Source organism: Gekko japonicus, unplaced genomic scaffold, assembly GCF_001447785.1.
Source record: "Gekko japonicus isolate JY-2015 unplaced genomic scaffold, Gekko_japonicus_V1.1 scaffold624, whole genome shotgun sequence".
Lineage (NCBI taxonomy): Eukaryota > Metazoa > Chordata > Lepidosauria > Squamata > Gekkonidae > Gekko > Gekko japonicus.
In genome coordinates, this window is record NW_015164200.1 from 856,259 (window position 1) to 869,128 (window position 12,870).

A 12,870-nucleotide genomic window follows, 5' to 3' on the forward strand; every position below is an offset into this window, starting at 1 on the left:
ATCACCTGAATGAAACATTGATTCACCCCTGGTGACCAGGCACGTACTGATTTACAAGCCTACTTTAACAGGGAAAGATGCACTTGCTGTTGAGAGAAACTATAGTTGATCAACAGAAATTAAGATTGTGATATGATCCTCTGAACAGAGTTGTTAGCTGAGCTGCTGCTGTCCTCTGGTGGACAATCACCTTCCTTCATCTTCCTTTCTAAATCAGATTTGGATTATGAAGATAACTGGTGTAGCCTTAGTGAAATTATCTTAATATCCTGCCCTTCCTCCAAGGAGCTCAGGTTGACCAACATATCCTCACAACAACCCTATGAGGTAGGATAGGCTGGGAGAAAAGAGGACCATTATGGCTGAGTAGGGATTTAAATATAGGTTTTCCCAATCTTGGCCTAACCACTACACCACATTATCTAAAACACAAGTCTCCTCTGAGAACAGTGAAAATAGACAGACTCATCCAAGGAAGGCAGACTGGTACCCATGCTGTAGCTTACAGTCAGTTTCAGGATACCTGGGGTTGTCAAGAGATCTGGTTAGTTCTCAATGCAAAAAGTCCTCACTAACAACAAACAACATATCAAAGCTGCATCTTTTATTTGGGAGTAGGTCACACTGAACTCAGACTTCTTTCTGAGTAAACCCACAAAGGCTTGGACTGAATGTGTGCTAAGGCGAGAGCACACTGCAGTTATTAATGGAGTCATAACAGCCCCAGCTTCCTCTTCAGTAAACAATCGACCATTAGGCCTGGATTTTGACAAGGCCAGACCTGGCTGCTCAGCCTTCCTGGAGCATAAAATTCAAATTAATGGCATCACTTACGCAGTTTGTATTTGTTTATGGGCTGTTATACACAGAACATTAGTCAGACCAGAGAAGAGAAGCGGCCCTCAGAGAAACAAACACACAGCAAATTCCTGATAACTGGGAGATCAGTCTGCAGAGGAATATAAAAACATGGCCACTCAGGACTTCTCCATCTTGGACTTTACGTATCCCTTTTAAAAAGTGTTATACATGGGCCTTCATTTAAAAAAACTTATCACTTCTACAGTGCAGAATATTGCACATATATTATTTCACTTAATACACTGCACATATATTATTATGCCCATATTGCAGTTGTGAGCAGAGGCCAAGGGCCCAAGCCGCGGGGAAGGAGGAAAAGGTATACACCTTACTAAATCCAGGGTGGTCTGTTCTATAAGCCCATTACCATAACATGGTTTGTTTCTGCAATGCCATTGACAGAAATTATTCTTCAGTTATGCATGAGAATCTATGGATCAGTTGAGAACGACTGGAAAGGAGGCTTGTGTTACAAGCCTGTATTAATGCTTGGGTTTTGCAGAGACTAAGAGGAAAGCAGCTTACCAAAGGCCATCTTGTGAGTTTAGGGCTGAGATGGACTGAGAAATTTCTCATAATTTCTCATACAATAAACTCGCCTTCTCAACCACTCTCTCTTTCCTGGACAGAAGAGCCTCTGCTCAATAAAATGGTGGTAGATTTTCAAAGTAACATAGTCAAAGAAAGATGGGATTGCAAAAATAAAGAGGGTGGAGGAAGTTTCTCTATAAATAATTACTTATAAGATGTTTGATGTGAGTTTTAGAATTCTCTTGTCCAAACAATTTGTTTGGTCCCATCCCTGCTAACCTTCCACAGATCAGTGAAAACACACCTCTTACATCTCTGTGGATGGATGCACCAACTTTTCCCTTTCTTTTTAAAAATAGTTTTAAATAATCTTATTTCTACACCACTTTGGAAAAAAGCAAGACTTTTTTAAAAAAATGTAAATACAGAAAAAAGAATTTTATGAAGAAAAACACAAGAATGCAGAATGTATTTGAATATATTCGATACAAACACAAACTGCAATCCAAGAGACCCCACAAAACTACACATAAACAAACAAAGTGCCTGTTATTCGATTCAGCGGTGTGGTTTAACAGATGGAGGCTAATCCCAACCTCAGTGCTCCAAGATCCTGCACAGCTTTTTGGTAAGATGACCGTGTGTCTTGCTTCGATATATATTGTGATCTTGATTAGGGTCGCTTTCTGCAAAATACAACTCCCCTGCATGAACGTCATTCCAATCCACAGAAAAGTTGCTGGGATTGAACCCCAGCCACAGGGTGCACCTGTAGTAAGCCGTACGCATGGAATAGCCCATCACCCTTATGTCTTTAAGAAGAGGCAAGTCAGAATTCAGCTGAGGAGTGTCGCTGGGACGCGGATACTGGCTGAAAGCAATCGGTGGCCTGTGGGGCTTTCCTTCATCATCACTGCTCTCATGCCCTCCTTTGGCGGATGGAAAATACCGTACCATGCTTTGCCCCTCAGTGCACAGCGAGATGCGAAATGAAGTCTTCGGGCATGGTGGGGGAACACTTAATCCAGCAAGCTCAGCAAGTGTGGGGAAAAGAGACACCAGCTCGACCATTTCTTTGGGTTCGCCTAAATGGGGGGTGTTATGGAAGAAGCTATGAAACATTTGAAGATGTCAGCAGATCAACTTGCTGAATTTATTTGCATTAATGCATTTTTATCCCACCTTTCCTCCAAGGATCTCAGGGTAGCCTTTATGGTTCTCTGCTTCTCAACTGTATCTTCATCAACAACCCTGTGAGGTAGGTTAGGCTGAGACAGAATAACTGGCCCTAGGCTACCCATTACATTTCACTGCAAGCAGGGATTTGAACTCGGGTTTCTTTGGTCTAGTCCAGCTCTCCAACCACTACATGCACTACACTGAGTGGTAATGGCCTTATGGTGGCGACAGAGTGCTTTAGAAACTGAATACTACATTAATGGGGAAAGACTTCTACTGTCTGATAACTCTGCTGTCCCTCCTCAGCCATGGCACTCACTGGGCAGCCTTGGATCGGTGACCACCCCTCAGCCTAACCTACCTCAAAATGTTGCTGCGAGCAATAACGTGGAAGAAAGAAGAGCAAGGTGTGCTTTCCTGAGTCCCTCAAATGAAGAGCAAGATAAAAATGTGACACAGAGAGAGAAATAAATTAGAATGAATATTCTGGCAAATCTCTCAGCCATCCTTCAAAGCGACTGCCTCTGTAAACTCTCTAATCTGACTGCCATCAAAAAGAACCACTATAATAATATACATGCTGCATATTATACATGCTACCCATAAGGGGTATAAATTTACCTTGGGGTAGAGGTTTCGAAACTTGGGCAAAGAGGTCAATGAAAGGGAAGAGTCTGTCTCGTGGGTGAGAGAGAGGAGCTGTCATTCCAGGCACGTAGAACATCAGTGGGACCCGAGTCGCAATATCAAAGTTGCTGTATTTGGCCCATTCGCCATGCTCGCCCAGCGACCACCCTAGAGGAGGTCAAGGATTACATGAAGAAAGAGGTAATCATTTCAGTTTTCAGCATGAACAGTCATATTGAAAACCACAAACAGTAACAGGTGATCTTCCCCTGGGCTCAGTTTGGAAACAGGCTCTGTAAAACAAGCTGTTTTCACACAAAAATCTGAGAACAGCTGGGAATTTTTCAAACCCACTCCAAAATTTGGAAGCCTGGTTGATCGGATGACGACATTATCAGGAACACAAAGCAGGGTCTGGATGACCTCCACTTTCATGAACCCAGCTTCTCTGGGAACACCACCACTCCCAACTCCCCTGAGATGCTAGCATTCCAGGTGCAAGGGGGGAGAGAGGAAGGCCTCTCGGACATACAGATCCGCAGCTATGCTGTTGCTGCCACTCTCATTTTTATGGCAGCTGTTGCCACCAAACCAGAGATATGAGAGGAGGCAGGCCAGGGGGTTCTTCTCCACAGCAGATCATATTCAGAGTCAGAGAAAAGCTGTGAGGTGATGGTGCCAGGTTCAGCATATGACCGAGAGCAGCAGATTCACGTTCTGAACAGTGTTCCCTCTAAGCTGAGTTAGTCTGAGCTAGTTCACAGTTTTTTAGCCTCCGGCTCACACATTTTTGTCTTGGCTCAGGAAAGATGGCTCCAGAGCAAACTAATTTATACCGTAGCCAAATTGTTCACTCACAACTTTAATGCCAGTAGCTCACAAAGTAGAATCTTTGCTCACAAGACTCCACAGCTTAGAGGGAGCATTCATTCTGAACTGTCCATTCCTTCCAAATTTCAGTGCTGTCACTAGCCACAAGTTGCAGAGCAGAACTTGATGTCTTTGAAGCTACTGTTTCAGATCTCACTGCAATAAATTTAGAAACAGGAATTCCCACAAATGCCTGTGGCAGGGAACTCTTGCAAAACTTGGTCCCTTTTTTTCTCTTTGGAGACAAAGGACGAACATCCACACTTGTGGGCAGTGCTGAGAACTGTGCCAGTAGGCTTATTTGTGCTAAAACACTGGTAGCAAAATGCTTTTTGAACATGGCAGTGGTGGAGAGAGAACAACTTAAGGCAATGCTTTCTTGTAGCAATACTGCGGTTGGCTTTCAAAAGCCACACAGACACTTATGGACACAATCAACATTCTTGATTAAGATGAAAAATATGTAGGTGCCGGTTACATCAGCTGAAGAGATGGTCTATTTCCCTAGGTGTATTTGTACTTCAAGAGAATTCTTTAACAAAATTACAGTGGCCCAAATCACAAGAGGGCTCGGAGGACTTACCGTGGTCAGCAGTGAACACTACAATTGTGTTGTTGGAGAACCCTGTGTCATCCAAGGCATTCAACAGCTTCCCAACTAACATATCCAAGTAAGAGACAGATGCAAAATAGTTCTGACGAATCTGTCGCTACAAAAAGGCATTAGAGAGGGGGAAAGACAAGTAATTTCCCAGTTACTAAAACTATTTGTCAAGGATCTGCTGCCGTTTTAAAAGGCTCCCAGCATTTCCATGCTGAAGATTTGTTTGCAATTGTTATGGCTGTCCTATTAACAACAAAAGGCTGGAACATTTCTTTCACTATCCCAGAGAACATAACCCTTAAGTTTATTCTGGGTAATAAAAGGATTAATTTACAGCCAATTCAAGCGGAAGGTCAGAGAGAAACCCCCTGAATAATTCCCAGGGTCCTGATTTTCCTCATCTGCCCTCAGGGTGTGGGCAAAAGGACAAAGAGTTCAAGCTCATCTGTTTATCTAGTCAGGCAACCCAGACTTCTGGGTATCATGGGCCACTACATCCTAACTTTCCCTGTAGCCTCTGCCCTATGCCCACTATATCTAGGAACTGCACCGTTTATTTATTTACCACATATTTGCCCTGCTGGTCCTTCAAGGAACTCAGATAGAAGTGCATTGGTCTTCCCGACTCCATTTTAACCTCACAACAACTCTGTGAGGTAGGCTGGGCTGAGAGTATGACAGGCCCAAGGTCTCCCAGCAAGCTTCCATGGCAGAGTGGGGATTTCAACCTGGGATCTTAGTCCAGCGCTCTCACCCCTGCACCCAGCTGGCTCTTTGCAGGAGACCAAACAGATTCTGTTTCCGGCTCCTGCAGCATTCTTGCACACTCCCAATGTATGTGTTACTCACACATGTCAAGGTCAGCGGTGGTATGCAATGGTACTGTATCAAGCAACCTATGTAAGGATGCCCCGGAGTTTCAGCTACAGGACACTCTCCTCCTCACCTTCAGATTACAGCCACATAGTTAACAGGCACTTAGCTGGGGTGCAGAAGAAGGGCCTCAACCACTTACCTGGAAATCTTCTGGAATTGGCCCATAAGGGAAGCTGATATTCAGTGCTTGAACATCATCCCTATGCCTGATGTCTGTCCAGGGATTGTATGCCACTGAAGGTAATCCTTTAGGAACATCAGGATCTGGGGCTAGTGTGATGCTTTCCATGGGGTACAATTTGAGAAATTCCTGGAGCAAAGAAAAATGATTTCAGTGCAACATCATGTAAGGCTTGCTATGGCAAAACTTGAACTACAGACATTAAGGCGTCTTGGTGCTCAATCTTACAGCCAAGGTAGATACACCATTCACTGAGGAGGAGATTAATCATGTAGGTGCTAATGTCTTGCATATCCCTCTATAACTTCCGACTGCATCTGCTCATCCTGTGCTAGATTTTATGTTAATCCTATCTTGCCTCTCTGACAGTTGGGGGTGGCCCTACCCTACTCTGAGTGAACCAATTATTCTTTTGAACAGTTCTTCTTTTAAACCAGCTTCACTTTGTAAGGTCAGTCCCCCGACTCCACATTTCTGCTTGTTGTGAATATAAAACCATCGACTAAACAGATGTATAGTTGAATGTGTCTAATGGGGTGAGCTCTAACTCACAAAACCTTATGCTGGAGTATATTTTGTTAGTCTTACAGGGGCAACAGGCCTCCTGTTTTCTCTTGGGTGTACACAGGGAAACTCTTCTTCACCTCTTAATGGCTTAAGGCAAGTAAAGAATGATAACCATGAAAGCCAGCCAGGAGCTCTCCCTTCATTGGGTGTCCTCTGCCCACCTGCCGGCAGCTAGAGGGACCTCCAGGGCTCCGAACTGGGAAACCCAAGTGGCTGCTGCTGCTGGACTCTAACTTAAACTAAAGAGCATTGCAGGCCACTGCTGGATGATGCACAGTCCACGTGGCCTCTTTTCCTATGGCAACACAATGTGGCACTCGCAAAACTGAACTCAACCCACCAGGTGCCGACCACAACTGCCCCAGGAGACTGACAGTCTCCTGTTTTCACTGCCCACCTATGTGCATATACTAAGTGCCGTCAAGTCGCAACCAACTTACGGCAACCCAATAAGGGGCTCTCAAGGAAAGGGAGAATCATGGGTGGTTTTCTATTGCCTTCCTCTGCAGAGTCTTCCTTGGTGGCCTCCCATCCAAGCACTGACCCTGCTTAGCATCTGAGTTCTGAGGAGAACAGGCTACACCCTGCCGCCTTCCCTCCCCACTGCCTGCCTAGATTTGCACACACAGAAGGGAGGTGAAGCTTCTGGCAGGCCATGATCCATAGCTGGTTTCTTGTGTCAGCCTGGTGTAACCTTCTTGTGGAAAGCTTAACATTCATCTGGCCCAGGACAGGGCTAGCTTGGTTCTTAATGGCTGAGGTTGCTAGGGCCAACGAGTATATTTAGCCCCTGTCCCCCACTCATCTCCCCAACTCAACTCTTGGCCTTCAAGTGAAACTGCATTGCCTAAAACAAGCCACTAGTATCAGACAGCTTCTTTTGCTCCAGCATCCTCACCTGTGGGTACCTGAATGGGATGTGTGGTTTGTGATACCCAACAGCAAGGAAAAATTTGCTGTTGTTTTCTTTCATCATCTTCAACAAACGGATCGCCTCCTCGGTGCTCTGGATATCTGGCAAGGTACCCTCAGGCATCTCAGCAACATCCACAGGGCACAGAAGGTTGGCATGAAGTTGTCCATCTTTCCCTTTGCAAACCTTAAAGAAGAAGAGATTGGACTTATACCCCGCCCTTCACTGAAGGAGTCTCTGAGTGGCTTACAATCTCCTTTCCCTTCCCCTCCCCACAACAGACACCCTGTGAGGTAGGTGGGGCTGAGAGAGCTCTCTCGAGAACTGCCCATGAGAGAACAGCTCTGAAAGAATTTATGACTTACCCAAGGTCACACCAGTGGGGAACCAGTGGGGAATCAAACCCGGTTCTCCCAGATTAGAGTCCGCGCTCCTAACCACTACACCAAACTGGCTCTCTGAAGAAATTCAAAGTTGCTGTGATGGCACAGAAAAAATATAAGACTAACTAAAGGGATGCTACTCGCATTTGGGAAGGATCCCTGGCTCACTGGAGCATATGAAGCTCTAATTCATATCACGTTCAACCAATGCTCCAGCTAGCTCAGTGCCGTGTCCTTTGACTGCTGGTGACTCTCCAAGGCACAAAGAAAGATCTTTCCCAGAGGTCTGTTTACTAGAGATGCCAAGAACTGAACTTGGGACCTTCTACATGGAAAGTGTGTGCCATGGAGAGATGTCCACTCCCCAAAAGTACAGCTCCCAGCTCTCCTTCCACAACAGGGCAAGAACTGACAACATGTTCCTCAACCAGCAACAGTCCTACTCAAAGGAGCACCCACCGACCCGCCCAGGAAGCCCTACAGTACAGTCACACACACACACCCCGGCCAAAGTCCTCTTCGTGTTTTACACAGAGATAAAGCGTTCACTCACTTTTGTGTTTTCGTATTTTTCAGAGGAGGGATGAAAAGGCGGAACAGACCAACTGTATGGATAGTCGTCACTATGGTTTGATGAAATTCCTGGGGGGGGGAACACAGCAGAGAAGAAAATGCTGGGGGGTGCTCAAACTCAGCGGAGGAGTCCTCCTAGCAATGGTGAGGCCAACTTGCTTTCAGAAAAGCTGGTGCTGGCAGATTTCTGTGACCCTGTCCCGCGCTTACCAGGGTGAAACACTTTCCCTACCGACATGGTCGTGTAACCATTCTCCTTGAAGTACTGCGGCAGCGTAGAGTAATTCCCTGCGTGGACCCGCCAGTAAGAATGGACGTCATACAGTCTGGTGGTGTCCGGCCTGCGCCCAGTGAGAAATGATACTCTGCTGGGGGCACATACAGCTTGCTGAAAAAGAAGAGGGGAGGGAGGAGGAGCACCTTCTTGAGCTGTTACCTACGAGCCAACCCAGTTCCCAAGGAACCTGAAAAAATAGCCACGTGAATCATTCCCTTTAGTTCCCCATCAAATTCACCGTTCAGCTGTCAACAGAGGCTGGCCCAATGCAGGTCACGAAGGCAGCAGCCCACTTTGTTGTATGTCCCCAGTGTCTGGTGTTCAGCTAGATCAGAGGTGCCGAACTCATTTGTTACAAAGGTTGGATTTGAAATAAATGTCATTTTGTCGGGCTGGGCCACGTGTGCCAGAAACGTAATGCCAGGAACCAGCGATATAAACTATCTAAAGGACAGCAGCTGGTAAGTGCCGAGTTGGTGTATCCTCACTGCAAGGGGGTGTGTGCAAAGGAAAACCCATATGGGCAGACCGGAAAGCCAACAGGGCAGCACTGGGCAGATGCTCCCATGCTGCTTGACTACTACAGACAAGGTTGCTCCGCCATGCTGAAGCCACAATCGAGTGGCTCCGCCCACTCCCCCCCCCCAAGCAGTCTCCTGTTCCCTCCCTTGCACTGTGTCAGCAAGCTGCCATGATTGATCTGCTGGCTGGTCCTGGCCCCTGGGGCTTATGTTTGACACTCATGAGTTAGACTACCTCTGAATATTCAGGTTCCATTTGTGGTCAAGATCTTCCATGAATTTCTGCAACCATTTTTTAAAACGATTATACAAAGTCGGTTAGATGCAAAATGTGGGTAAGCTAGATGAACAAGCCTCATAGTATTCTCCAGAAGACAAACGAGATACAGTCATTGTGCAAAGGTGCACAATGTCAATGCATAAAAATACCAGAATCACATAAATGGTGCTTTTTGGGCAGTCAACTAACTCTAAGAAAACACAGAAGAGTTGAAGAATCCCTGATTCTATCACTTACTTGAGCAAAAGCATTTTGGAACACAACACTTCGCGAGGCCAGCTGGTCAATATTTGGAGATTTCACAACAAGGTCTCCGTAGCAGCCCAAAGCAGGGCGCAGGTCATCGGAAACAATGAAAAGCACATTCATGCCATCTAAAAACAAGTCAAAGGCATTCGCTTCAGCTTCATTTGTCAGCACTAGCTGAGGAACAATGTACAGACTGGAACTTCCCCGTAGCTAATTTTAACTCCCTTAACCTTATTACAAACAGCAGAGCATGAAGAACAATACTAGTTTAAAGGATTAATACCATCCAGCTAACGTAAAGAGTTATCTAAGGCTCCGTTATTGCTGAACTATCCTCCATTGTTTGGAGGTGACAGGTGGTCAGTGGACAAGGGCAGGACTTTGCCACAACAATCAGCAGGTGTGGTCTCGCCTTGTCCAGAGATGACAATCAGAAGGGGGGGGAAACAGCGGGCGGATCACCCACAGAAGCACATCTCAATCCAGCTGTATGTACTTCGAGGCAACAAGTCAGCAGTTCAGTGATTTCATTTCATTTTCTAGTGAAAGTATTTACATCGTAATTATTTCTTTTCTGTAAGCTACCACCAGTAATTCTGTGAAATGATGGGGTAAAATTTTCATAAATAAACCATATTTAATGTTGGCATTATTGGTAGCAATTTAAAATTCTGATTGCAACACTGAGCTGGGGGCTGGGAGGCTTAAAATGCTATGAAGAAACCTGATGGCTTTCCAAAATAACAAAGAGCTTTGTGACATAACCTTTTGTGAGATACAACACATGCCATCCATTGTACACATGCATCAGACAAAGTGGGATCTGGCTCTTGAACGCTCATACTTGAAGTGCCTCTTAGCTGTTTTGGCTACACAGATGAATTTTGCAGATTTTCTGTGACTTTGTGGAACTTATTATTTAGGCAAGGCTGTGATCACCTGTTACGCAGATCAGTTTGTAACAGGTCTATGAAGCCTACACTGGCTCTCTTACACAGCTGTGAAACTGAACAAACACCAACATTCTCCTGTTTCACAACTACAGTCACATCCAATGTATGTAGCACCCCACTTCTTTGTGCTTCAACCCACATGTGCCAACATTGCACGTGGGTTCATCATATGCTCCTTCTTCTGCAAGGTACAGATCTTTGCCCAGTGCCATCACTTGGTACCTGAATCTTCCCATTCATGCTATGCAAACGCGAGAACATCAACTCCCTCTAGGTGCCAGTCCTTTATGCAGGACGGATGAGTGGGCAGGAAGCAGGAGGGCAAGATTCCCTAAGAGCCCATATTTTTATTTATTAAAATAATTATAACCTGCCTTTCCATGTACTTCAAGGCATAGCTCAAGGTGTCCAGAAAGCCATATGATTTGCCTTCATATGAGATTTTAGTACAGGGAATGGGAATCATTGCCTGGACTTCTGCAGACCTGTCCAGATAAGAACAACACCAGCCCAGTGGGCCATCTAGACCAGCCTCCTCCCTCAGCAGCCAGCCTGGTGCCCCAGAGGGCCAACTGCAGGGTACCGAAACCAAGGCCTTTCCCTGAAGTTACATCCTAACCAGTGTTCCCTCTAAGCTGAGTTAGTGTGAGCTAGCTCACAGTTTTTTAGCCTCCAGCTCACACATTCTTCTCTTAGCTCAGGAAGGGTGGCTCCGGAGCAAACTAATCTATGCAGTAGGCAAATCACTCGCTCACAACTTTCATGCCAGTAGCTCACGAAGTAGAATTTTTGCTCACAAGACTCCACAGCTTAGAGGGAGCATTGATCCTAACCCTGGTTCAATTAAATGAAGTGCACAGACCGCTAGAGAAATCCAGCCTAGACGCAGCTATGCATCGCCTAACTCTCAGATCTTTCTCCTCCCAAACCTCTCCCGGTCCCTTTCCCGACCGCACGTGCCGCACTCCACTATTGACAAGCAACGGCGCTGCGCTTCCCAAGAAACAGAGATCCACGCCCCCACATGCAAAAGCCCTCCCCCCCCCTTCCTCCTTTCCCCCGGGCAGAGCCGCCCTCTCCATCCACAAGCCTCGGTCCCAGCGGCACCTCCGGACGGACGGCGGAATCCTTCCCCCATCCCGGTTGCAGCAGCCCCCGGGCCCAGCAAGATCCCAGCAGTGCAAAGAAGCCCGGCGAGCCGGAGTGCAGCAGCCCTTGGCAGCGACCGCCCCCGACCCATCCTCGGGGCGTTGGGGGAGCCGACGGGCTGCGCCCCCCGGCGGACGGGGGAACCTCCGCAAACTCGGGCAGGTCTCTTCCTCCCGGAGGAAGCAGCTCGAGGGCTCCGCCTCGAAGAGGTGGGGCTGAAGGAGTCATGAGGGAGGCGGGGCGGGAGGCGGGCCGCCCTGCTTATAAGCCCCGAACGGCGGCAAGGCTGAGCCCAGTTAAACGAGGTGGGCGGGGAAGGCAAGTTGGAGGCTTGGGAAGACGCCTCGCGCTGAATCCGACCCTTGGACGGCCTCGGAGAGAGGTTTTTCGCCCCGTTCACAATCTGTTCCTTTTTTTAAAGTAGAAAGGCCGAGAATTGAACGTAGAACCTTTTGCATGCAAAGCAGATTCTCTGTTAACGGAGCCAGGCAAATTAAGGGTGAGCATGCTATGAATCCAGCCGGTTGTATTCATTTATATTACTTTTACAGTGCATGCCTATAAGCGCTGTCGTCTTTTGAGATGCTGCTGAACTCCTGTGTTGTTTTGCTAGTACATTTTAAACAAGGTTAACCCAAAATGAAGGGTCTGCTTTCAAGGAACCCCACAGTGTTTGGCTACACTCTGTTGCAGCCTACATAGTTTTGTGATGGTGCATTATCCATGGAAATGTATTTTTGTTTTGTTAAGAAGTCCCCCGGTGTCTCGAAGCTTCTGTTGAACTTGCTTTGGGTGCTTGACATTTGACAGGCAGACGTCCAACAAGACAGTGGGCTACTTTTAGAAACGTTTGGGAATGGTAGCTGGGTTTGTCTGTTTTTAGTGCAAATAAACACATGTCTTGTGGCACCCAGAAAAACTAGCAGAATGTTGTTCCAGCATGGAGTTGGGTGGATGAGAGCCCACTTCTTCAGAAGCAATGTGTGATTCTTCACTTTGAAATCATTTTATGTAGGAAGCAGGGGGGAGAACAAAAACAAGTAGCTGGGTCAAGGGGCCATGAAATACAAAGAGAAATTTGGGTCTGGGTAAAAGTCGGATCTATATGGATCCTCATGAATTCATTTGATTTTTGCATTGAAACGAAATAAAACCACCATCATATTGTAGGCCATGTGTTAGTCTATAGGGGGCACCACAAAAATCACACATCCACAGATTTGTGGCACCACAACAACGCAAAAACATGATTCCAAAGCACGGAGTCTCATGAATT

General features: G+C 46.5%; 1 protein-coding gene across 2 annotated transcripts in view; it reads right to left on the reverse strand.

The window, feature by feature from the left end:
- Positions 1–1,889: 1,889 nt before the first annotated feature.
- IDS (iduronate 2-sulfatase) overlaps positions 1,890–12,870 on the reverse strand; it is a 45,222-nt gene continuing 34,241 nt past the window's right edge. Inside the window, exons 1-9 of one of the 2 annotated variants that reach the window (XM_015408380.1) lie at positions 11,553–11,764; positions 9,481–9,617; positions 8,376–8,553; positions 8,146–8,234; positions 7,195–7,395; positions 5,688–5,858; positions 4,652–4,778; positions 3,193–3,366; positions 1,890–2,477 (exon numbers count right to left, since the gene is read on the reverse strand). In XM_015408380.1, the coding sequence (XP_015263866.1) occupies positions 1,990–2,477; positions 3,193–3,366; positions 4,652–4,778; positions 5,688–5,858; positions 7,195–7,395; positions 8,146–8,234; positions 8,376–8,553; positions 9,481–9,617; positions 11,553–11,685 (1,698 nt within the window). In that variant the 5' untranslated portion in view covers positions 11,686–11,764 and the 3' untranslated portion in view covers positions 1,890–1,989. Of the gene's footprint in view, positions 2,478–3,192; positions 3,367–4,651; positions 4,779–5,687; positions 5,859–7,194; positions 7,396–8,145; positions 8,235–8,375; positions 8,554–9,480; positions 9,618–11,552; positions 11,765–12,870 lie in introns of those variants that run through there. The other variant, XM_015408381.1, reaches the window with a different exon arrangement.